The sequence below is a fragment of the Pimephales promelas genome, chromosome 4, assembly GCF_988280905.1.
Source record: "Pimephales promelas chromosome 4, fPimPro1.hap1.1, whole genome shotgun sequence".
In the NCBI taxonomy this organism is placed as follows: Eukaryota; Metazoa; Chordata; class Actinopteri; order Cypriniformes; family Leuciscidae; genus Pimephales; species Pimephales promelas.
The window spans coordinates 34,110,228-34,134,505 of NC_142772.1; the positions used below are offsets into that span (position 1 = coordinate 34,110,228).

General features: G+C 39.4%; 2 protein-coding genes across 5 annotated transcripts; both read left to right on the top strand.

Annotated features, from left to right (window-relative positions):
• The first annotated feature begins 3,582 nt into the window (after positions 1 to 3,582).
• LOC120469652 (ectonucleoside triphosphate diphosphohydrolase 2) lies at positions 3,583 to 14,734 on the top strand. Of its 4 annotated transcripts, none has more exons than XM_089130325.1 (10): positions 3,583 to 5,068; positions 7,761 to 7,816; positions 8,306 to 8,423; positions 8,895 to 9,045; positions 9,605 to 9,764; positions 9,865 to 10,092; positions 10,212 to 10,475; positions 13,723 to 13,842; positions 14,120 to 14,254; positions 14,343 to 14,734. In XM_089130325.1, exons 2-10 carry the CDS (start codon positions 7,814 to 7,816, stop codon positions 14,550 to 14,552), a joined length of 1,389 nt encoding a protein of 462 aa, XP_088986451.1. In that variant the 5' UTR covers positions 3,583 to 5,068; positions 7,761 to 7,813; the 3' UTR covers positions 14,553 to 14,734. The 4 variants fall into 4 exon arrangements, with proteins under 4 accessions (XP_088986451.1, XP_088986450.1, XP_039514698.2 ...); XM_089130324.1 differs by lacking the exon at positions 3,583 to 5,068 and adding an exon at positions 6,861 to 6,961; XM_039658764.2 differs by lacking the exon at positions 3,583 to 5,068 and having other exon boundaries at positions 7,620 to 7,816.
• Positions 14,735 to 17,118: 2,384 nt separating this feature from the next.
• Positions 17,119 to 24,021, top strand: nelfb (negative elongation factor complex member B). Its single transcript, XM_039659820.2, has 13 exons — positions 17,119 to 17,425; positions 18,370 to 18,530; positions 18,614 to 18,713; positions 18,888 to 19,118; positions 19,614 to 19,799; positions 20,121 to 20,233; positions 20,324 to 20,426; positions 21,319 to 21,414; positions 22,024 to 22,166; positions 22,260 to 22,366; positions 22,457 to 22,598; positions 22,749 to 22,857; positions 23,569 to 24,021. The coding sequence occupies exons 1-13, from the start codon at positions 17,324 to 17,326 to the stop codon at positions 23,725 to 23,727; spliced, it is 1,752 nt and encodes a 583-aa protein (XP_039515754.2). The 5' UTR covers positions 17,119 to 17,323; the 3' UTR covers positions 23,728 to 24,021.
• Positions 24,022 to 24,278: the final 257 nt, after the last annotated feature.

Genomic DNA, 24,278 nt, shown 5'->3' on the forward strand with positions numbered 1-24,278 from the left:
AGGAAATCAAATATAATTTTAATGCGTATTTGGCTTGCTGTTCGGGGGAGGGCTCCGAGCTCGGAATTTTGCCCGAACCCAGAGTACTCCCCCCTATACTGGGGTAGACCCAGCCCAGAGTGAGGTGATGGGGTGGTGGAGGGATGCTGAGAGACTTGTCGTGAGACATGAGGTGAGAGAAGCTTTATTTATACCGGCTTCCTTTGAGTTGATTGGTTGATTACCTGAACATGCTCCTCCCGAACTTTGTTTACATAAAACTTCATTTCACGAGTTCACACGTACAGGAAATCAAATATAATTTTAATGCGTATTTGGCTTGCTGTTCGGGGGAGGGCTCCGAGCTCGGAATTTTGCCCGAACCCAGAGTACTCCCCAAAAAGCAAGGTATGGGACAGCGAGCGTAAAAATATTTCCCCCCAAAAGGTGAAGGGCATGAGAAGGTAATTACTAAAGAACGAGCTTGACCGTTCGACCATTGAGGGCTCTCGCGACGTCCGACGGGAACTTGGATGCTCACAGCATCGGACGGATAAGCCCCGCCAGCAGTTGAACTGACAGCTCGATGACGCCAGATTTATACGAGCGGGATATTGGAACGAGTTAAGCCGTTCAACCGGGAGGGCTCTCGCGGCATCCGACGGGAACTTGAGTGCACACAGCGTCGGAAGGGTAAGCCTCGCCAGTTGAACGGGGGCGCCCGCTGTACTCGGTCGGGAGGGCTCGACCGGCGCTTCGAAGGGTGCTGGGGCACGGGAATAGACCTCTCGCGGCCCAACGAACGGGGAGCCCTTGCGGCGACACGAGCGCGGTCGTCCAACGATGATAAAAAATAGGCAGGCTCTCACTGCGATTCGGACTGGAGGGCTCGACCAGCGGCTCGGAAAGGGGGACGAGCCCGACCCACGAGCGGGGAGCCGTCACTTCGTACGAACGGGGGAGCCTGCAAATTTTAAAATGTTACGCCGTAATTTGGATATGCTTACGACGCGGGCGTGGAATACGGTGATGGTGTCGATGAACGGAGCGTAACAGGTGATGGAAATTAACTAATTAATTAGTAAGGGCTTGGTGAGCGTTTCGGATGTGGAAGCGGCTGGATCTAATGTAAGTATTGAAAGCTTCAGATGACCAACGACGACCGAGGGTTTGGATTTGTTGTTGGGAAAGACCTTTTTTGTGCGGCTTTGGTTGCTGCGCCGATGCGAAAAGAATGGCTTGAAAATTGGTTTGCAGAGATGCCAGATTTGGTGAGGACTGCTTTGAGATGTTTTTGGAACCAGAATCTCGTGGCTGGATGATTGGAGTCGTCTGTGAAGAGTGGATCGAGAGGGGATTTTAGCGTGGAACGTTTATACTGAAGGTAATTTAGCAGGGAATGCAACGGTTGAATGGGAGTCGGCAGATTGAAAATATATACAAAATGACCTTTTTTAGCTCGATCTGATTTGCTTTGTTTGATGAAGAAAGATATAGTTTCGTTATCCACGATCTGCAAATCTGAAATGGTAGGGTGAATGTTTGGATTGAAATTGGATGTGATTGTCAATTCTGAGCAACGGAGAAGCCGAAGAACGCTAAAATAAACATAGCTTCTAATGTGCGCGCTGTGTTGGTGGAGTGGTATCCTAGACGGAGTGATGAAATGCATTTGGCGAGTATATCAATTGTAATGGGTTGTCTGGTATCCGGGCGAGTGGGGTGAGTTCTTTGAATTCCTTTAATGAGAAGGGACGTTTGGAAGTTATTGATAGCAGGGGCGGGCTTACCATAAGTTAGTTTGTGAAAGAATTGAATGCCGCTTAAATAGCTTTTTATGGATCCGGCTTGGAGTCCTTTAACTTGGTTGAGGTGAAATAAGAAGGAAGTAAAGGTTAGAAGAGAAAAATCGGGAAACGGCAGGTAATGCGAGAGGTGAAATAATTTGAAAAATTTCCACGTGGTGTAGTATGATTGGGTTGTTCTGGGAGAAACTGCTTGCAGGATAGAAACGATGGACGTGACCAGAAGGGAATTTCAACGGATGGTTTATGGGAAGATTAGTAGAGAATAAGGAGGTACTGGGGTTGGAACGGGGTCTGCTTCTGGTGCCAGCATCCTGAATCTCTGAAAATAGAAATGGGAGAGAGAGTCAGCGATTTTGTTGAGAACACCTGTGACGCGTTTTTCATTAATAATGAACTGATCGCACGCGGAGAACCGGATGAGGCGTCTGAGGAGTGGCATTATTACAGGTGAGCGAGAACGACCTTTATTGATGCAATGTATGGTTGCTTCGTTGTCGCAATGAATTTGGAAGCTTTAGATGATCATTCTTTTCCCCCATAGGGAAGCTGCGACGACGATCGGGTAAAGCTCAAAAAGGGCCGAGGAGGCTGAGGACTTGGGAGTGTCTAGCAGCTGGGGGGGCCAGGGAGATGCGAACCAGCGACCTTGGTAATAACCTCCGAAACCGACTGAGGGAGCTGCATCTGTGAACAGTTTGATTAAGGAAAGTGATCCATAATTTTAGCTCCTTTTTGCACTCACAAGATAGGATGATTTGATCTTCCAGCGCGTGAACTGATGACAAGAGGGCGAGGGGATGCGCGATGAACGGGCGGCCTTGCGGGATGATGCGCATTGCATATAAGCGGCCAAGCAGCGAGAGGGGTTCGCGTTCGGAACGCTTTGAGCGTCCGTAAGATTGGCGGCGCTAAAAAGTTTGATTTTTTCCTGAGCTAATATAGCTCGGTGAAGCCTTTTTGCACCCTGACGAGGTGAGCCGCGGGGAAGGCGTCGTGAGGTGAAATGATTATGAAATCATCGAGCAGATGGAGAAGGTGAGGAATTGCATGGTTGTTGGAAAGGATCCAACGCAGTGGCGTAGCTTCTGGGCATGCAGAGTATGCACGTACGTGTGAGCCCGGCCAATAGGGGCCCGCTCATGGGGAATTTTTTATTAAAACCAGGTAAACCATTTTTAAAGTGTAGCCACAATAAATATATTTTTTGTTTGCATGTCATGATATATTTCTAAAGCGTTTTATGTTTTATGGGAGTGCGGTAAATCATTATTTCGACCTCTGTGCTCTGGCCATGGAATAGCGGCTGATAGGTGAATGTGGCGTGAATATGTCCATATTCGCGAGATGGACGTATGCCCGTAGCTATTCGTTCTGAGTTTTCTTCTACATAGTAAACGTTAGGCAAAAATGTTAGACGTACAGAAAAAATAAAAATTTCCCTCGCCAGATCACGCCGAATAAATGCCACTAATCTGGGTGGATGGGCATTACTTTCAAAGGAGAAGTGATATCTACTTTCGCCATCCACGTGCCGCGACCTGCTGTTTTGATCATGGATATAGCTTGGTCAATGTCGTGATATTTTAATTGAATACTCTTCGAGGGGAATGAGACTGTTGATGCTTGGATGTGGAGAGTTGTGAGGAGCTGTGAGGTCGATTATCGAGCGCTTTTTTCCTGAAAATTTTTTGTAGCCACGCCTATGGGCCTAATGCGAAATTTGTCGAACGGGGGGGGGGGGGGGGGGCCTCGAACGGACCGATCATAGAACCTAATACTATTTCTTTTTTTGACCGTCTACCCCTTCAGGCTCTGCATGGAGGATTATTGAAGATTGAAGACTAAAGATTATTGAAGATGATGTTTTTCGCAGGCTGGCGTTCTACGCCAGGTTTAAAACTTTGGCTGAGACCGGACAGCAGGTAATTTATAAAGTTGACGACTGGGTGATGGAATAATTTCCAGCCAGACGGGAGATATTCACTGGAGATGAGAGATAGTTCTCACCTTTACAGCTTTTTATACATGACATACAACACGGGCGTGGGCACCGCCACAATAATTACGAATGTGGAGATAACGATGGCGTTGTCTTTGGCATTTACCCTCGTTTGACTAGTTACAGATTTGCCTGTTGGACACGATGTTTGTGGCTCTGTTCGGAAAGTCGCCACCGGAAGAGAGGTCCTCTTTTGCTGGTCGTGGGACATGGCCTGTGGATTTGACGAGGATCTGTGCTGGGCCGGGAGGAATCGAGGGATTAATTTGCGGACATGCCGTGGTGGCATGGTTTACGGACCTGCTAATAACACAAGAGATGTTTCGGCACCCGAAAAACACGCGATTATGGAGATCAGAGTCCAACGCTTCCCAGTAAGGACACTGATTCCATTGATAAATATGGACGGCACATTTAGCAGAAAATAATTTGTGATAAGTGAAAAATTACTACCCCCAAACGACAGCGCGAGCTCCGCTATGATAGAAATGTAATAGTTGAGCTCGCACCGTCTATGGGAAAAACAGAGCATGTGACTTCGGTATAATGGTTAAAGGAAATACGAAATTCGGCTAACGACATGTGCGAGATGAAAACCTGCGTGTTGTTTTTTAAGGTGATGGATATATCGCCGCAATCCACCTGGCGATTGGATTACGACATGGGGAGGGAGAGGAAGCATTTGCGGAGCTGATGTGATGTTGATGTTGCAGAGATCTGGAGCTAACGGTGCCACGGTGGGAGGGGCTGGGGAGGAGATTTGACCTGGAAGAAAAAGAAAAACCCTTCCGCGACTGGGTCTGGGGCGCGGCCCAGGCTAGCGGAAGGTCTGCGGCGACGTGGCGCGTGGGCGGAGCCCGGCACTGAAGGTGGAGACGCTGAAGGGCGAGCGATCTGGGTCCGGCAGTTATATAAATCTACTTTTTCGATCTGCGAGAAAAGTTAACGTCGGAAATAAATAAGGCCTCGACTCGGCGCTTTAACGATCCACTTCCTTATGGGAGGTATGTTTGGGTGGGTCAAAAAGTGCGAAGACGCGGAGGAAGATGGTGGGGTTCTCGCCGGCGGTGGTGAGGGGAGTCCTCGGCATCTTGGCGTGCACGGAGAGGATCGCGGAAGCTGGCGTCCCCGGTTTTAGGAGGCTGGAGATGGAACGATCTGCGGATTGCGATGGAGTTTCATCAGCGACGAGAGAATCGTCATCGGAAGGGAAAAGCTCTAACTCAGACATGACGGCACGAGGGCGGAGTCAAATGCTGAGAGACTTGTCGTGAGACATGAGGTGAGAGAAGCTTTATTTATACCGGCTTCCTTTGAGTTGATTGGTTGATTACCTGAACATGCTCCTCCCGAACTTTGTTTACATAAAACTTCATTTAATGTTAAAAAAGTTTGTTTACTAATTGTTCTGTGAGAGATTTTGTAGATAACAGTAACATACAGGTAACGAAAACAGAATGAAAAAAACCTGTAAGCCTCAAAGCATGAAATCTGTAAGCCTCAAAGCATGTGCTAGTGTACTGTTTGTCCTAAATATTAATAAATTTTTTTCATGCCTGTGAGACTGACAAAACTAAAGACTACTAGCTATTAAAAAAGATCCTTGAATCCTTTGATAAATCCTGCCTAAATTTCCAATTTCAAAGATTTGTTCTTTTATATAGCCTATTTCCTTGTCGGAGCAATTGCCACATGTGCAGTTCTCTGACATATACAGTAGCACAGCTCCCGGCTTGCCTGTCCTCCTCTTCCCCTGTCCTCCCCACTGTTTCCTGTATCATCTGTGCAATCTAATTAAGGAATAAAAGGCCAAAAATAAAAGAAAATTGTTGAAATTTGTTGTTTATCCACAAACTTTTTGGATTATAATTAAATTATTTACTGTTCTCCTCTACTTTTAAATCATTTCACTCCTCGTATGCACTAAGACAAATCAAATGGAACTATGGAAGAATCCCACACAGTAGACAGACATCCTCAAGGAAATGGTGATAAAACACAATAAATATATCTCAAAAGCCAAGACATTTCTTTGTTCAAGCTCATTGGCCCAATGATGGAATCTTATAGATTGTCTTGTTTGTGAAAAATCACTGAGGATGCTAAATTCAATTTATTTTCACAATGTAGGCTACATTGTGAAAAGAGACGGAGTTCACTGCTGATTTTCTTAAAGGTTTCTAGTCTTGCGGCTGTCATCAGCAGCGCATTGTATCAGTTTTAAAAATTGGTCAAAAACATTGGTGTGGATGGATGGCGGACGGATGATGAGTTTTGTGATGCGGTTGCAGCCCATCCGTGCATCTCTAATCAGCATCACTGCGGACTTGTGAACGCGGATTGACAACAGAACCGGAAGAGAATACAATGCTGAATAAAGTCGTGGTTTTTGTTATTTTTGGACCAAAATGTATTTTCGATGCTACAAAACATTCTAACTAACCCACTGATGTCACATGGACTACTTTTATGATGTCTTGATAAGGACAGTATACCACATACATTTTCAATGGAGGGACAGAAAGCTCTCGGACTAAATCTATATCTTGTGTGTGTGTGTGTGTGTGTGAACGGAGGCAACGGCTTGGAACGACATTAGGGTGAGTCATTAATGACATAATTTTAATTTTTGGGTGAACCAACCCTTTAAGGGATAAAAATATATATATAAAATATATATATATATATTAAAATTCATGGCTGGAGTGCTATTGCCAAACCATGTCACGAACACACACAGGGAACTGATATCCAATTGCAGCAGTTTAGTGGTAGGGTAATCCAAATTTCATAGTAAACCAGGCAAAGGTCAAAAATCCAATAAAGCAGTCCAAAACAAGAAAAACAAACCACAAACAAACTTCAAAACAGACCTCAAAGAAAGTGACATACAACGACTCCGTACACATAGGCTACTAAAACCAGTGTTGTTTAAATCTTGCAAAAACAGGGTTAACACAGAACAGCTGGGAACAATGATAACGGGGAACAGCTGAGTGCAATGAACTGATGAGTGAAGTGACCGATAGAATGCTGGGAAATGCAGTTAAATGTAAAGGACACCGTGAGAACGAGGACCTCTAGTGATAAACAAGGGAAACACAACCAGACACTGTGACAAACCATTTCAAAGGTACCAGCAGTAGAAACTCTTGGGCTGTGGACAATGAGAAACGTGAGTTGTTCTCTAAAGAGAGTCCAAATTCAAACCCTTTATTCCGACATCTGGAAGAGTTATGTGGAGAAGTCCCAAAGAACCTCCGGACTGTTGCACTGTAATGGATGAATAATGGTTAGGGCTGCAATATCATGGCAATCCCTAGGCCCACTAATTGTGCTGGATGGATACGTCTCTAGGCCCACTACATGTGCTGGATGGGTCTCACACAGCTAAGGACTACCGTATCACTCTGGAGGACCATGTGACCATGTGAATGTTTTTTACCCTGAAGGTGGTGCTGTGTATCAGGATAACAATGCTCCAATACACACAGCAAAACTGGTCAGAGAGTGCGGTTTGATGAACATAAAAGTGAAGTTGAAAATCTCCCTGGCCTGCAAAGTCACCAGATCTTAATATTAAATCACTATGGGGTGTTTTTGAGGAGAGAATCAAGAATCGTTTTCCAGCACACAGACTGCAGATTAATCTACTGTATATATATAAAAAAAAACACAAACAAAAAAAAACATTCAGTATAAAGTCATTGCCACAAAAGTGCACACGTACTCCACCAGTCAGACTTTTCACATAAATGAACATTTGTTCTTAAGACAGATGATATGATTCACGTGCCTACAGGTCTGACAGGTTGGTTTAGTGTTAACGTCTCAAAAGTTACACGTGTTTAAAACGTCCTGGCTACAGTCTGACTACAGTCAGTCAGCAAAGTCGCTGTATTCTTGTTTACAATAGGTTACAATGCAGTTGCAAATATGTACCACTATTGCAACTCTATTTATTTCATTTATAGGCATCCTTCTGCTCGTCATCAACCTTGAAGACATCAAAGAACCAGCTCAGCTCATGGTAATTGTATTTTTTGCTATTCATTAGTGAAATAGGCTACAAATTTGACAAATACCGACACAAGGCAGTCCAGGCAAAGAATGTTTGAGCTATCTGATTTGATTTTAGAAAAGAAGTTCTTCTCTGACTGCCAAGAGGAAGATGAATCTTCTAGCACGTGGTAGACAGCCACTGAATCGCAGCCGGCAGCTTTTATGACAGTCTGAATTACTGCTTTTGACAGTCTGAATTACTGCTTTTGAATCATGATTGCTGTTGCTCCAGCCACAAACAGAGCAGAAACATTAAATAGATGCTTGCGAATAAGAATAGATTAATTGGTTTGAAAGAACAGTTGACCTAAAGACAACTGTTTTATTTTTGGGTAACACTTTAGAACACTAAGGCTCAAACTACAACTTCACAAATGAATGATGGCACTCGTATTTTAGGCTACTTGTTGTATGCATTTATTATACTGTTTGGCTTCTATTCGGTTTTTGCCCCCAGTATGGAATAGTCCTGGATGCTGGATCTACTCATACTTCCATGTTCATCTACAAATGGCCAGCAGACAAGCAGAACGGTACCGGCATAGTCAGTCAACACAGCGAGTGTCATGTAAAGGGTGAGTAGACAATAAAAATTATAGAGGAAAAAGAAGGAAAGAGTATTGTTGTCAAGAGATATATAGTAAAAAGTTGAATAGTTCATGGGAAACAGTCTTCCCAAAGGCGAGACCAGACAAAAAACAAAACAAAACAGGAAGTATACAATAATTAAATTAGCTATTAATTGAGTAACAGGTGAATAAAATCATCAATGATTGATGACTGATAATTTTCTTTGTCTTAACAGTGAAAAGACTGTTACCATTTACCAAACCATTTACTGTTATTGAGTTTGGCTGAAAAGAAGAGTCACCTACACCTAGGATGGCTTGAGGGTGAATAAATTATGTGATTATTTGCATTTTTGGGGTGAACTACCCAAAACTTGTCCCATTTCCTCAGCCCCATCTAAAAAATAAGGAAAACCCTTCCAGAATAAAATGATTTGGTTCACTTTCATTAGTTTGCTTTTGATTTCTCCTACTCAGGAGGTGGGATCTCCAGTTATGCAGGTGTCAGAGGAGGGGCAGCCCGTAGCCTTGCGGAATGCATGGAAAAGGCTATGCAAGAGATCCCAAAGTCGAGACACGAACTCACTCCTGTGTATCTCGGGGCCACAGCAGGCATGAGGCTACTGAAGTGAGTCAGAATCAAGTTTTCTCACATACAAGGAATTTTACTTGACAGAAGCTTCCAGTGCACAAACAGAATGACAGCGACAAAAAATATTATAATACACAATATACAAAATGTGTACAGGTATGTAATTAAATGTAAGGGAATGTAAATAAGAGGTATGGTGTGCTAAACTAATAAGTAAAATAGTGTTCTGTATTACACACATTTATTGGCCAATTGACAGTTTATTTCCTCAACTGTTCATGAGGAAGATGAGGGAAATATGAGGCCTGGGGAAAGAAAATGTTCTGGTGCTCAGTTCTCTGTAGCACTGACCAGACAGTAACAGTTCAAAGAAGAAATGGCCTGGATGTGAGGGGTGAGGTCCATCCATAGTGATTTTGCCAGCCCTTTAAGGGTATAGAGTCTTTTCAAATAAAACTCATACAAATTAATTATTATAGAACAACAAAGCAAGGCTGTTTCACATCATATGTACTAGAAAAAAAATTCTAAATAGAGTGGAATGCTCCTTAATGGATCACACATACCTAATATACTTGATTGTCGTATCACACAGCATTTCTAAACCCAAAGAGTCAGATGAGGTTTTGAAGGAAGTGGGAGACAAACTGAAGACCTACCCATTCAGCTTCAAAGGTGCCACTATTTTAAGTGGACAACAGGAGGGAGCTTATGGATGGGTCACAGTCAACTACCTACTTGAAAAATTTATCAAGGTATAGACTGAAGTTTTGTAGACATATTTCAGAGACTAATTTATTGATAATTTCACTGTATAATTGTATGTTTTATGCACATTATCTTTCATTTCTCTAGTATGGTTTTGTGGGTCAGTGGCTGTCTCCGGGCAGAGACACTGTTGGTGCGCTGGACTTAGGTGGAGCTTCTACTCAGATCACATTTGTGACTGAACAAACAGTGGAGAACAAAGACAATCTGATGAAACTGAGGCTGTACGGACGAGACTATAAGATTTACACTCAGAGTTTTCTGTGTTATGGCCGAGACCAGTTCTTACTCAAACTGCTGGCACATCTGATCACGGTGTGTGATCCAAAGTGTAACCCTTTTGACTGGTTGTTTAAATTACCATTAGACGATGTGATTTGATCGCATTTAGAGTATAATATCTGATGTTTACTCTTTCTTTATGTGTCTTATAGACTCAGGGTTCAAACAGCTCCATAGTGCATCCTTGCTATCCTGCAGATTACGATCAGTCCATTAAGCTGTGCAGTGTCTTTGACACTCCATGCAATAAAAGACAAACTCCCTGTAAATCTGATGACAACCTGCAAATAAAGGGCACTGGAAACTACAATCAATGCATGGGAAACGTTTCTCATCTCTTCTCTTTTAACCACTGTTCTTATTCCAAATGCTCCTTTGATGGAGTCTTCCAGCCAAACATAACTGGAAACTTTATGGTAAGTATATCGTTTTCACTTGCATTATATTGTTTTAAAATATATTCTTCTAACTTTTCCCGTTAAGGGTATTAGAGTGCAGAATGCGAATCGTGGCCGCAAATAAGGAGGATCCAAGTTTTTCTGTAGGCTACCATCCGCGGAGAAAGAAGGGTCAATATCTAGGGAGAGGTAATGGATTAGACTTGAGAAATTAAATAATGTCGGGCCGACTGGTTGAGGAACGAGCACTCCCCGAGAAGACAAAGGACGTTTCTGGAAATTAACATTTGAACTCTCAGTACATAAAGAAATGTCTCAAGAGACTTGGCGTAATTTGTAATTGGCGTCATTATGTATAATATTTTCCTGAGTTAGGTATTCATCTTTTACACTTTATCTCTGAGCATTTGATGTTTTGTATTGATTATCTTTGAATTGATTATGTAATTGGTGGGATATTACATTTGATTTTATTCTGACTTACCCTAAAATTATTTTCCCAAGTAGATTAAGCAAATGCGTAAGTTATGGCAAATCTGCATCAAACTAACTAACGTCCAGTTTTGAGTGGAGCATAGGGCACACCAACAGTGTTTTTTAGAATTTCGCCAAATATTTGGCACTAATTCAAGTATAGCCTACTTGGACTATACAAACTAAAAAGAGAATTTGTGTTTAGTAAAGAAAAATGTTGCTCGACCAACCAAAATAGGTTAAGCCTTCTCTGTTTTAATGTAAGTGTACGTGGGAAACCATGACCAATGGTATGACCACACCAAAGCTACTGCATATTGGTCGGCTTATATCTGTAGTTCTGGCCATGACCTCTGACTAAGAGAGAATCTTATTTTAATTAAAGTGCATACAGATCCATGGGGGCTTTACAAAATATCTTGTACAGAGTAAGCGTGAATGCGACCATCTAAGATATTAGCAATTTACCTCTGTCTCACGTGGACCTCGAAGTGACATAGATTCCTAATGAACAGTTAAAATATAAAGTAAAAAGATGAATAGAATAATGTGTAGCTAAACTATTATAAAAAATACATTTCAACCAACAACATTGGCATTCCAACCTAAATTCTTGGTCATAATAAAATCGAGTCAGATAAAATTTAATTGGAACTAAATAAAGACCGTAAAGCACAGAAACCTTCACCCCTTATCGGAAACTGTAATTGGAACGACTGGGCAAGTCTTACATGGACGATATATGTCCAGAACCTAAAAATCCCAATACAGGCAGAGGTGAACAAGACAGCCACAGCAAAGAGGTAAGGCTTTGCTTGTGGCTGCAGGCAAGAGACCTTAAAGCAGTGGTCTGTTTCTGAGTCAAAAGAGGGGCAACAGCACTCTCTGTAGCACCCCTCTCCATACCACAAAAGTCTTGTTTTCCCCCTCCAGCAAAGAAGCATCAGAGATTGATTCAAGTTCAGTGTTCAAATGAAAACAGTTCTCAGGCTGGAGAGTTTGCACTAGTTCACCCAGTGCCCCCCATGTTGTTTCTTCCCTCTCAACCCACGGGGCTATGCAAGAAAGAGGAGGGATAGCAAAGTTAACAGTGTGTGAAACAAATATAAATTTCCCATGTGAATCCAGGCAGAAGGCGCACAGAAAATTCTTTAGGTTTGCCTATCGGGGCCTATACATTTTTGACAGTTCCCTTCCGGCTCTCATTAGCCCTGAGTGTTCAGCAAATGTGTCGAAACAGCCCTGACTTCCCTGAGAATAGCGGGTCTCAGAGTGTCAGCTTATTTGGACGATCTGCTCCTCTACGCTCTATCACGGCAGGAGGTAGAGACAGATAGAAAAAATGCTTGAAAAACTGTCCCAAAAGAGGTTTAATTTGAGTGTAATGGATTTGCCTGTGAGGGTGATTGAGATATTCAGAATGTGAAAAGGGCTTCATGCGCTCTGCATATGATCGGAAATGGAATGTGTTTGAGCGATGCTGCGATCGTCTCACACTGCGTTAATTGGCTTTATGCACAGCTGCACTACATCCTGAACTTCAGCCAGCTCCTTTGTTTCCTGTCTTCCATTATTAGACTAACTGATCAATCCAGGTGTGTCTGATTATTGTTGTTGTGATTACTGAGGTCAAGCACACCTGGATTAATCAGTTTGTCCAATAATGGCTGACAGGAAACAAAGGAGCTGGCTGAAGTTCAGGAAGTAGTGTAGCTGTGCATAAAGCCAATTGACATGCCTTCTTCGGACAGCATATCTGCAATACGGGAGATCTTTATAGTGTGTCAATGTTTGAAAGAGAACTTTAGGTTACTTACGTGAGGTGTCTAACCACACTTCCCTCCTCGCAGTTGCACGGAGAAGAGATATGCTGAGAATGAAGGCAAGCAGCGATATAAATTGTGGAGGTGGGACTCCTACATCACTGTCGTGATTGTTCTGTCAACTGACAGGTGTGTTGTTATTGGTGCTTCCAGGATCGGTCACACTTGAAGGTGTTTCCCATAGTCAGATACCTCACTCATGTTATCAGAAAACCGGGTTTACGTTAGTAACAAAGTTTTTTAGTGAATCAAAAACATACAGTGCAATCAATGTGGTCTGACACCCGAATGATTGATTCATATGAGCCGGGTTATTTTTTCAGCAAAAACAGAGTGCAATCAAATCAATGCAGTCTGATTCACAAATGAATCAATCTAATGAATCAAATATTTTTAGTGAATCTAAAACATACAGCGCAATCAGTGTCGTCAGAACCTGACTCATACGGATCAATCATTCAGGTGTCAGATGACACTGATTGTGCTGTATGTTTTTGATTCACTAAAAATAATTGATTCATTAGATTGATTCATTTGTGAATCAGACTGCATTGATTTGATTGCAGTCTATTTTTGCTGAAAAAAGAACCTGGCTCATATGAATCAATCTTTCAGGTGTCATTCAGAAAAAACAGAGTGTAATCAATGTAGTCTGATTCATTAACGAATCAATCTAATGAATTGGTTCTTTTTAGTACATCAAAAACATACAACCACTGTAAACTGATTCTCACGCAAATGAGTCAGTTTTTTTAGTGCATCAAAAACATAGAGTGCAACCAGTGTAGTATAATTCCTTAATGAATTACTCTAAGTAATAATACATTTTTTATTGAATCAAAAACAACCAATGTGGTCCAACTACCGAATGAATGTCTCTTATGAGCTGTTTTTTTTTCTTCCCGTGAATCAAACACTGTAAAATTGTTAAATGCTTTACGATTCCCATCTCTCCTTATTTGGCACAGGCATTTTCTGCATTTTTCTACACTCATTTGTTCCTCCAAAGAGCTGCAGGCATCACCATCACATCTATAGCAGATTTAGAGGATGCTGCCCGTGTCGTCTGCAACATGAGCTTTCAGGAGGTACCACCCCTTTGAGTTCAAATAACGTTACATTTTAAGAGAACTTGCATTTTTCCTCTATAAAACATGTAGTAGTCTATGTTTTTGAATCATTAACAAATTGATGCAATATAAGCTGTTTTAGGTGTTCATGGAATTCAATCCAACAGTGTCAAGTATTTTACCAGACTGGTCAGAGCAAATAATTCCTAAGCCTAGTTTTTTAATTAAATTTAAATGTGATCACATTTTAAGTGTTCCCGCAGGCAATATCTATTTCTAACTTCCTTTCTGTCAGATGCAGAATATGTTTCCTGATGAGGCAGAGCATTTGAGGGATTACTGTACAGATTCCATTCTTCTGCGGGTTCTACTGATCAATGGATATGGCTTCAGTAATCTCTCCTTCCCACACATCTCCTTTCAGGGGAAAGTAAGCCCTCATGAAGACAGCTCTATATGCAGTTTTAGGCTTATCATATGCTGTGAAGCCAATGTCAACATGTAACTTTGGTTTGCAGGCTGAAGACAACTCTGTTGGCTGGTCCCTTGGCTACATGCTAAGTTTAAGCAATTTGCTGCCTGCAGAAAATGTGTTACTGAGAAAAGCACTGCGCCCAGATGCCTGGCGTGCTGCTATTTTCCTCTTTTCAGCCCTTCTTATAGCTACTATATTTTTTCTGATTCGATCCTACCAAAAGAATGCTACCAAATTATGTTGTTACCCTTGATCATTATGCTCTAAAGAGTTTTTCTGTCCTTAAGAAATAGGCGTAAGGATGCTATAGTGTAAACGTTTAGAGCTATTGACCTTTTAAAAAGTCAGATTGTTTTGTAATGTGATTTTCTGTAAAATTCATGAAGATTGTGACGTTCTGAATTATGAGATTAATTAAAAATGTGATAGTTGTGATATATCTGAGTGAAACGGCTTCTTGAACAATATTTTTTTTTAGTGCAGGACTTATTTTTTGTTCATCTGGAATTGAATGGATGGTTATAATTTGCTATCGCTGTGATATCATGTGAGTTTTTTTTTAAATTAAGAAACAGATGAAAATATTCAATGTCAGTGAGTTGTCCTGCCCTCGCGCCAGTAAACACGTCATCAGAGATGAGAGGAGATGTCCTTGCAGGAGAGAAGGAAGATCTATGAGGGCACATTAATACAAAAAAAGAGGATAATTCATGGCTCGACAGCGCTTGTCTGGGACAAGTGGATTTTGTGAAGGGACAAGTAAAAGAGAATTTTACTTGCCCAACCGTCAACCGTACAAGTAGCCTGATTAGAAACAAAAACAATAACTGAGCCATTCCACCGAATGGGTGACATCTGCTTGTTATTACTCTTCAAAATTAGACTTTAATTTTATTTTATTTTTTCAAAATTGAATCTATTACTACACATATTTAACTATTCATGTGCATTGGTCAATCTCAGGCAACTTTATTAATCTTTATAAATTTTTACGAGGTTTCTAAGCTGAAGATGAATGCATGTTTTCTCAGTCCTGTTGCCGAAACTCATGAGCCATTTAAAAAGCATGTCTATTAATTCCTTTGTTTTCCCCTCAAGAAAGTGTTTATTTTGAGATATATATGTTCAAATAATTGATGTTTGTGACAAAAAAAATCACTATATATTAAGGCAAGGTGTACTTTAATAAAAAACACAAAGCTATTTTTTCACTTCGAAAACTGAAGCCTCAAGTTTATAATTTGTTTTAATAATTTAATAATAATAATAATAATAATAATTTATTAAACAAATGTATAAAAGATGGAACAAACAAAACTGATAAAAACAGTGGTTTAACATTATTTCTTTAGAAAAAGGAAAAAATAGTAACAGGAATGAACACTTGGTAACAGGAATGAACATTGGGTAACAGGAATGAGTGTCTAAATGAGTATGTATGAGAGAGAAATGGTAGGCCCTACATGACTGTGTGTATATCATATGAGAGAGAGTACACGTGTACATGACTATGTGTGCATAAGGTTTCTGTGTTGAAGGGATTTACTATGTGCTAGTACTTCACAGCAAAGGAGGTGGAAAGAGAAAAAAGGAGAGAGAGAAGAAGAGAGGGAGGGAGGGAGAAAGAGGGAAGTTAAGACAAAAAATGAAGAAAAGAGAGGGTTGTGGGTCTGCTTGGGTGTTTCTGGCACCAACATAGTATGAGGTTTATCCAACTTCTACAAAATATAAGAAAGACAAAGGCAAAACGTTTAAGTCACTTTGTGATGGACTGGCTTCCTGGAAGTATGATGTTCACATTGTAAAACTATGCTAATGTCTACAATTTAAGTTAATGCAATCTTAAACCTCATAATTCAGGTGAATAGTATTACATTAGCATTACAACTAATTACAGTATTAAATCAACAAAACAGAGGACTCTACTCCCTCCTGTTACTTTAACTCACTCCTGTTATTTTTCATACAAGTAACAGGACTGAAAGTAACAGGATTGAGTTTCTATGCAAAAAGTTATCAAAAACATGCCATTAGGCAGGCCACATAGCATACATGCTAATAGCATAAGGACACGTAACAAATTCAAGTGACTTACCAAAAGCTTATATTTTTAAAATAAAATAATAAAATCTAAGAAATATTTTACACCAAGAATTCTCAATTTTGATTTCAAGGTGACTTTAACACTTAATATGTGATATTTGTAAAGACTGTTAAAAAAAGAAAGAAAAGAAAACAACACACTAATTCCAGAAATATGGGGGCAGTTGCATTAAGAAATCCACTAAGTCGGACCATTAGCCTATAGGCTACCTTTCTACCGTTCTCTTCATAAAAAAAAGAAAAACAAGTTATGACCAGTCTTGAAGAAAATAATTAGATTACATTAGTTTATGCAACTGAGCGATGGTCTTTAAACTGCCTTGCTTAACTTATTAATGACTTTTGGGAGTGTGGAAATGTGAATTAGGCTATTAGTTTTTTTTTTGTTTTTGTTTTTATAGCCATGCACTGTTGTATAGTTTCTGATCCTCAATTAGCTGAACAGAGGAGCGTCCAAAGATTATGAAAGGTTGTATGAATTTTTATTTATTATTTTATTTTATACAAAAAACTGAATTTTTAAACTGTCAGGCTTAATCATCACATTGCACTTTTCATTTGTTCATTGTTAAAATCAGGCTATCATTGCAAAGGTTATATGTTGACCTTTTTCCACGAATAAAATTTTTAAATCACTGAGGCTTTCACGGGGTTTCAATTATAACGTTTTAAGGGCAATATTGGAGAAATGCGACACCTAAAGCCTAGCTAGGAACCTTTCTGAGGCGGAACCTTTTACCATGTATCAGGAAAGTGTCTGTTGACGTTGCAACTGATGACGTTGCACAGTAAGGAAGTGTGCAAATCCAGAAAACACCGCACAATGCAAATCTAGCCAAAATTAATCGTATTTCAGTTGCCAATTAATTTTTTTTTTCTTTATTTCATAGTGGAGAGTTAAAATAGAGAGAGCGTCTCAAAATGTTCGCAGGGTTACCTGAGCTGGGAATATCCAATGGAGAAGATCTGAAAGAAACTCTCACTAACTGTACAGAACCCCTGAAAGCCATCGACCAGTTTCAGGTCAGGTTCTGTGTCTCTAAAATATTCACAGTGTTCAAATCTATTGCATTAGACATAAGCACTTTGCTCGCATGCAACAGTCATCTTCATTGATTATAATGGGAGGGATCTAGTTTGTGGCGTCGCTTTCCGTTTGAATGGTCAAATGACAGACAGCCTGTGGTGACAAGCCGATTTAACAGTCATCCAGTTGTACTAGTAGTACTTTTTATTACTAGTATGTAATCCAATATGGAATAAGTACCACAACCTAGTGAACACCCTAGTGAAAAAGAAGGGCGCTTAATTAAAATTGAATGCGCACTTGTAGTGGACTTTAAATCTTAAAAGTACATTTAAAATGTGCAGATAATATATTATTAATGAAATAAAAAGCCACTTTAGTGTATCTAAAGAGCACACTTTAATGAATTATCTAACACGCTTGAGTACACTTTTAAAACGTGTGCTGGTGCTTTCTAATAATGTCACATTACACTTTTTACTTGAAAATACATTCTAAACCATTATGTTTTAAAGTTTTTGTTCAGTCTTAAAAGTTTTTTTTTGATCTGTTGACTAACATACTAAAGCACATTTAAAGTGACTACAATTTTAACTTAGTATGTTATTTAATATTACATTTTAAGGTAACTAATTCATCATTACAAATGTGCAATTACAAATATTTAAATACATGACAATACGTAGCTTGGCAGTGCATTTGGCAGTACATTTTAACCATATTTCAAAGACAATAAAGGTAAATATGAACTTATAATTACACTCAAATGTATTTAACTCCTACTTAATTGGGTTTAAAAAAAGTCACTGCAATTAAGTGTCCGAAAACATCTGCATTTTGCACTTAAATATATTATTTTAAGTATAGTCTATTATACTTAATAATAGAAAACGATATTTGTTCATTTTACTGTTTTATTATAACTGATTATCATTTATAGGCTGAAAATGGCATATTGTTGCCAACCCTACAGTCTGCATTGCCTTTCCTGGATCTTCACGGGACTCCGCGGCTGGAGTTTCATCAGTCAGTGTTTGATGAGCTTCGAGATAAGCTGATGGAGCGCGTTGCCACCATTGCCGAGGGCAAGGAGGAGGACAGGTGAATGGAAAGTTTTGATTTCAATCCATTCCTTTGCTCAGCGGATCTTAAATCACACTAATGCATTCCCTAAATTCACACAGATACGTAAAGCTGGAAGAACTTCTTGAGAAGAGCTTCCCATTGGTGAAGATGCCGTCCATACAGCCCGTTGTCATGCAAGTCCTCAAACATCTGCCTAAGGTATACATGTGTTCTGTGCTTATTACTCTCTGGTACTCAAGTGACAGATACATGTCAAGATATCTCAGTATACACACTCATTTCAAAGCTAATTTTGAAGATCTTTTCAACTTAGGTGTGCAATTGTTTTTTTGTTTTTTTTTCCTTCAATTTTCTGTTTGAATGCTCATGCAGGTGCCTGAGAAGAAGCTGAAGCAGGTTATGGCCGATAAAGAGCTGTACAAAGTCTGTGCTGTGGAGGTGAAACGGCAAATTTGGCAGGACAATCAGGCTCTATTCGGTGACGAGGTGTCTCCGCTCTTGAAACAGTATATTGTGGAGAAGGAGACGGCTCTTTTTAGCAACGACCTCTCCATCCTTCATAACTTTTTCAGTCCTTCACCCAAAACACGGCGACAGGGTGAGGTAAGTGGCTGTTGTTGTTTTTTTCTCTTAATTCATTAAAATTTTAGAATTAATTTTGACCATTTGGATAATGAATCTTATTTAATTTGAAAAATGGTGTTAGCATTAATGTAATGGGGATTTTTTTACATTACATTTTTACAATTTACCCCTGAAATTCTAAAAGATTAAAACATGACAATACTATTCATTCCAAAAAAATAAAAATGAAACATTTAAGACATTTTAAGGTTATGTTATGTTATCATAACATTTCTTTAACATGAATCTTGTGTCCTGATAATTATAACATACTTTAGTAGCATGGCAATTTAGTGTTAATTTGATGGTAATGTTGTGTCAATGTTATTTTAAGATGCTTATTTGTTTTTTCTTTATATTGTTTATTTTTTTATATATATTTTTAATTTTTTTGTGCAAATTTGGGAACAACAAACAAACACTGTCCTCTTCTTGAATCTTTATGTCAACAATAAAACTGTGATTTTTCATTAGGTGGTGCTGAAGCTGACTCAGATGATTGGGAAGAATGTGAAGCTCTACGATATGGTACTACAGTTCCTGCGGACACTGTTCCTGCGAACACGAAACGTGCACTACTGCACCCTACGTGCTGAGCTGCTCATGTCCCTTCATGACCTCGACATCAGTGAGATCTGTTCAGTCGACCCCTGTCACAAGGTGTGGAACCAGTTTGTAATTTACAACACACCCTTTCAACTGCAACATCATGATTATTGAGCACCATTTGTAGGGTCCTTCCATTTCACAAGGTTGAACAAAATGATCTAAATATCTGTTACAAAAACAGTTACAGGAGCTCAACACTTTCTGGAAGTCAGACCAGCAATCAGCATCTTTTTATGGTTTATGATTAAAATATGTATATTTATAAACATTCAAAAACTGTTTGGTACTATCGCAATTTGTGATCCTGTACCGTAGGGCTGACCTCTTTCACCCTAAAACACTATATTTATGTTCGCTCTTATCCTTTTCTAGTTTTCTTGGTGTTTGGATGCCTGCATCAGGGAAAAGTTTGTGGATGCTAAACGGGCTCGTGAGTTGCAAGGCTTCCTGGATGGTGTGAAGAAAGGGCAGGAACAAGTATTAGGGTATGAGATTCAAATATTCATTCAGATACAGCAAACAATAAAGCCATAAAACCATAAAAATGTAACACTCTCTGTCTCTGTTTCTCACAGCGACCTGTCGATGATCCTCTGTGATCCATTTGCCTGTAACACTCTAGTGTTGAGCACCGTGAGGAACCTTCAGGAGCTATTGAGCCAGGACGCCCTCCCCAGAGTAAGAACTCCATAGTTGTTTTTAGGTCTAAAGGCATCTTTTGTTTGTACTGATGATTTATGACCTGAATTAATAAACATGGCTAATTGGTTTGAAAACGCAAACCCTTGAAAGAGCCTATCGAATTTTTGTAACAATTGCTGCCATGTGAAGTCCAAAAAAGGTTAAGACAGACCTTTTTGTGACATTAATAGTGGTGCAAATACCAGTAAATTGACTACCTCAAATCTTTGTAAATCACGTTGCATGATTTATTTACGAATGCACATGCAACAAGTTAAGCTGCAAAAATAACTCCCCATGCCTTTTCATTGCTAATAGTGTATTACAGTATTGTCTTTGTTATAAACACTTTTTGTTTTACTGGTTTAAACTGTCTTCACATTCTGATAGCAAAAATAGACGTGGCCTAAATATTAAAATCTGCACATGCTGTGTGTCATCTTTGGAATTCTCAGGACCAAATTTTTTTTCCAATCATTGCATTTGGCCCGAATTTTGGTCCTACCTGCCTCTCAACATTTCACATTTCCATACATCTGTGCATTTTATGAGGGTATGCAGAGGGTATCTTTAAATTGGTAATTTAATGCAGTTTCTTGTGACGCTTTGCAGACTCTGCTGTGTACGTTCATATGTTTTGAAGGAGGCATGGATTTAGAGATGATCTGGGGAGCGTGGGATCTCATGCATTCAAAGCTAGCTATTGCTAGCCTCCCTGAAATTGCCTACCACAATTTATTTTTATATATAACAATTTATATTTGTATATATACATTTATTTTAAATTTCAGTTTTTATAAAAATTTTGTTCTTTTTATATATATATATATATATATATATAACAAAATTGAGAAAAGCACACAACCTATCAATCTGTGTTTATGTACAGGACAGCCCTGAACTTCTCCTCCTGCTGCGGATGCTTTCTCTTGGCCAGGGGGCCTGGGACATGATTGACAGCCAGGTTTTCAAAGAGCCCCGAATGGTATGATAAAGTCATGTCACTTTTATTTATATAGCGCTTTTTACAATACAGATTGTCTCAAAGCAGCTATACAGTGAGAACAGGAAAATAATGCTACAACGTTTGTTTCGGCTGTACAGCAAATCTAGAAGAAAATAGAGTTCTGCTTAAGTAAGTTCAGTAATGGTTTATATTATTTCTGTTGCAAAAATGTTATTAATTTAGTTCATTTATCTGTAAAGCCACTCTGGGTAAAACAGTGATGTCATTGTTCAGCTCAGTTCACTTCTCATATAATGGTGTAAATGCAGGCAGATCAATAAGATTGTTGAATAATACGTGTCCCCAACTAAGCGAGCCAAAGGCCATAGGTGAGAGTGGCAAGGAACCAAAACTCCTTCAGGTGACAGAATGGAGATAAAAACCTTGGGAGAAATCAGGCTTAGTCGGTAGGCTAGTTCTCCTCCGGCCAATGAACGAACAGTGTATGTTTATGATTCAGACGGTATTACAGGCTAGAAGTCAGATTGGATCAGAAGATTCAGAATATTTATCCAGTTCCATCTGGTTGAAGATCAGAGTACAAATGGGTTTCCACAATTAAACAAGGCTGGTCTTGTTCACCATCAGGATTTGGAGGTGGTAACACGCTTTCTGCCTGCCATGATGTCAATAGTGGTGGATGACTACACTTTCACTGTGGAGCAGAAACTACCAAGTGAGGAGAAGACCTCTCTCACATACCCCACCACCCTGCCTGAAACCTTCTCCAGGTATCTGCACCTTCTCATGCCACTCCTCAACCCAGCATATTCAGAAAGTGCTTAATTCTTTCTAAAATGGATTGTCTTTTTTCTTTTTTCTAGGTATATACAGGAAAACAGGGTGGCATGTGAGATCGGTCTTTATTATGCACTGCATATCGCTAAGCAGAGGAATAAAAATGCTTTACAGCGGCTTCTGCCTGGACTGGGTGAGACTCATATGAGATACGTTGGATTAATGGAGAATCATGGCACTCCACTGATCTGATCTCTCTGTGTGTGTTTGTGTTTGCTTGCAGTGGATACCTATAACGACATGGCGTTTGGAGACATCTTCCTCCATCTTCTCACTGGTCATCTAACTCTGCTCTCTGATGAATTTGGATCAGAGGAGTTCTGCACTGCTGTCTTTGACAACTTCCTCCTCACATCTTTCTCTAGGTCTATTATCTTTTTTAATCACGTTATATAGTGCTGCAACTTCTTCAGGGTTTGAATGTAAAATATTCATTAGTTGAAAAAATCATGTTAATACTGTGGCTCAGTTCACAACAGTTCTAGTATATTTGAGCTTATCACTCTCATTTGCAGTAAGGAGAACGTTCACAGACACAGTCTGCGCTTGCTGAACCATCTGCATCAGAAGGTGCTGGCGTCCTACATGGAAACCTTAATGAAGACACTTGAACCGCCGAAACAGGTATTTTAAAGGAAACAGACTGAATGTGAGTTTGCTAAATCAATAAATAGCTAATGGGTTGTTGGTTAACATTTGCTAATAGTCTTCTGCTCTGCCTGGATTTAGTCACATCAGCAGAAACGGAAAGTCATTTCATTTTGATTAAAGATTACAAAAACTTTTAGTCGTTTTTTTCTTTTTCAACATGCACTGATGAATCATTCATAAGACTAGGGACATGCATTAGAAAGTAAATGAGGCCAAGTTTGTTTTAATGTTTAAAGGTCACTAGGTGGCACCTCATCCACTTCTGTTCACAGTATTATTTTATATTATTTATATTAAAGTATTAATTAATATTTTGAATGAGCTTTTTTTTATATTATCAGTTTTCATTTTATTTTATTTTATTTTTGCAATGTTGTTATGTGCTTTTTGTATTTTTTAATATATATTTCTATTTAGCTTTAAAATAATTTTAGTTTAATTCATTTCAATTAGCTGCCAAGAAATTTATTTATTTAAGTTTAAATAAAGTTAATCTAATATTTATATTTTATTTTATTTCAGCTTTATTTCAATAACTTTTAAATAATTTTTCATAGTTTTTAGTTCAAGTTAACAATAAAAACACTGGTTCATAAATGATGAAAGCTCTCTCTGTTCCTCTTTGTACTGATTCTCTTGTGCAGAAATCTTATAGTAACTGAATTTTAATTCATGTTATTACAGAGCAGTGAGTCAGTGAAAGAACTGTACACCCTGTTGAAGGAGAAGCTTGAGGCTTCTAAGAAAAGCCCCCCTGAACCAGAGGAAGCCCCCTCTCTGGATTTAGGCCTTCACCCTGTTACTGTGCCTCCCACCCCTTCCACCCCTACAACCCCTGTCTGACAGAGACTGGACGCTCCAGCCACTAGAGAGGAGGTAGATGACTCATCTAATAGCAAAAGACTGACCTTAAGATCTGTAAAATGGAACTGTGCTGGTTATTTCACTTAGTTAAGTTGTTTTTCTTGTCTCCCGTTTTTATAAAGGTCATTTTAAAGCATTTTCCAATTTTCAATTTTGTGTTTTTTTTAAAGAAAATGTTGTCTTTTGTAAAGCATCTCATGGTTGAATATCATTTGCTTTGGATAGAGTCAGTGTGACAAACCCTTGTGTAAATAAAATAATTGGTTAGACAAATTTACAATTTATGATTTTTTTTTTTATATATTTGAAGTTTCTCTTTAAATACCCACTGCTGTCTCGCACTCAAAACTAAATAAGTGCCTAATCAAGTGAATAAAAGAACCCTCAATGACTTGGATATAATGACTTATATACTGTATACACACTTCTACAAAGCATCTCACAGTTTGAATGTTCTTGTTTGCTTTAATTTATTTTCTAAGGTCAGGTACATTTTCCATTGTCACTTTTATCATGGCTATTACAGTAAT

What these genes read in the sequence shown, in the direction of transcription:
- LOC120469652 (XM_039658764.2), top strand. Translation starts at nt 7,709, where the DNA reads ATGCAGTTGCAAATATGTACCACTATTGCAACTCTATTTATTTCATTT. An exon ending in CAGCGAGTGTCATGTAAAGG is followed by an intron (nt 8,424 to 8,894) that starts GTGAGTAGACAA and finishes TCTCCTACTCAG; the next exon opens with GAGGTGGGATCTCCAGTTAT. An exon ending in TACTTGAAAAATTTATCAAG is followed by an intron (nt 9,765 to 9,864) that starts GTATAGACTGAA and finishes TCATTTCTCTAG; the next exon opens with TATGGTTTTGTGGGTCAGTG.
- nelfb (XM_039659820.2), top strand. Translation starts at nt 17,324, where the DNA reads ATGTTCGCAGGGTTACCTGAGCTGGGAATATCCAATGGAGAAGATCTG. An exon ending in CAGTCGACCCCTGTCACAAG is followed by an intron (nt 19,800 to 20,120) that starts GTGTGGAACCAG and finishes ATCCTTTTCTAG; the next exon opens with TTTTCTTGGTGTTTGGATGC. An exon ending in CACTTGAACCGCCGAAACAG is followed by an intron (nt 22,858 to 23,568) that starts GTATTTTAAAGG and finishes ATGTTATTACAG; the next exon opens with AGCAGTGAGTCAGTGAAAGA.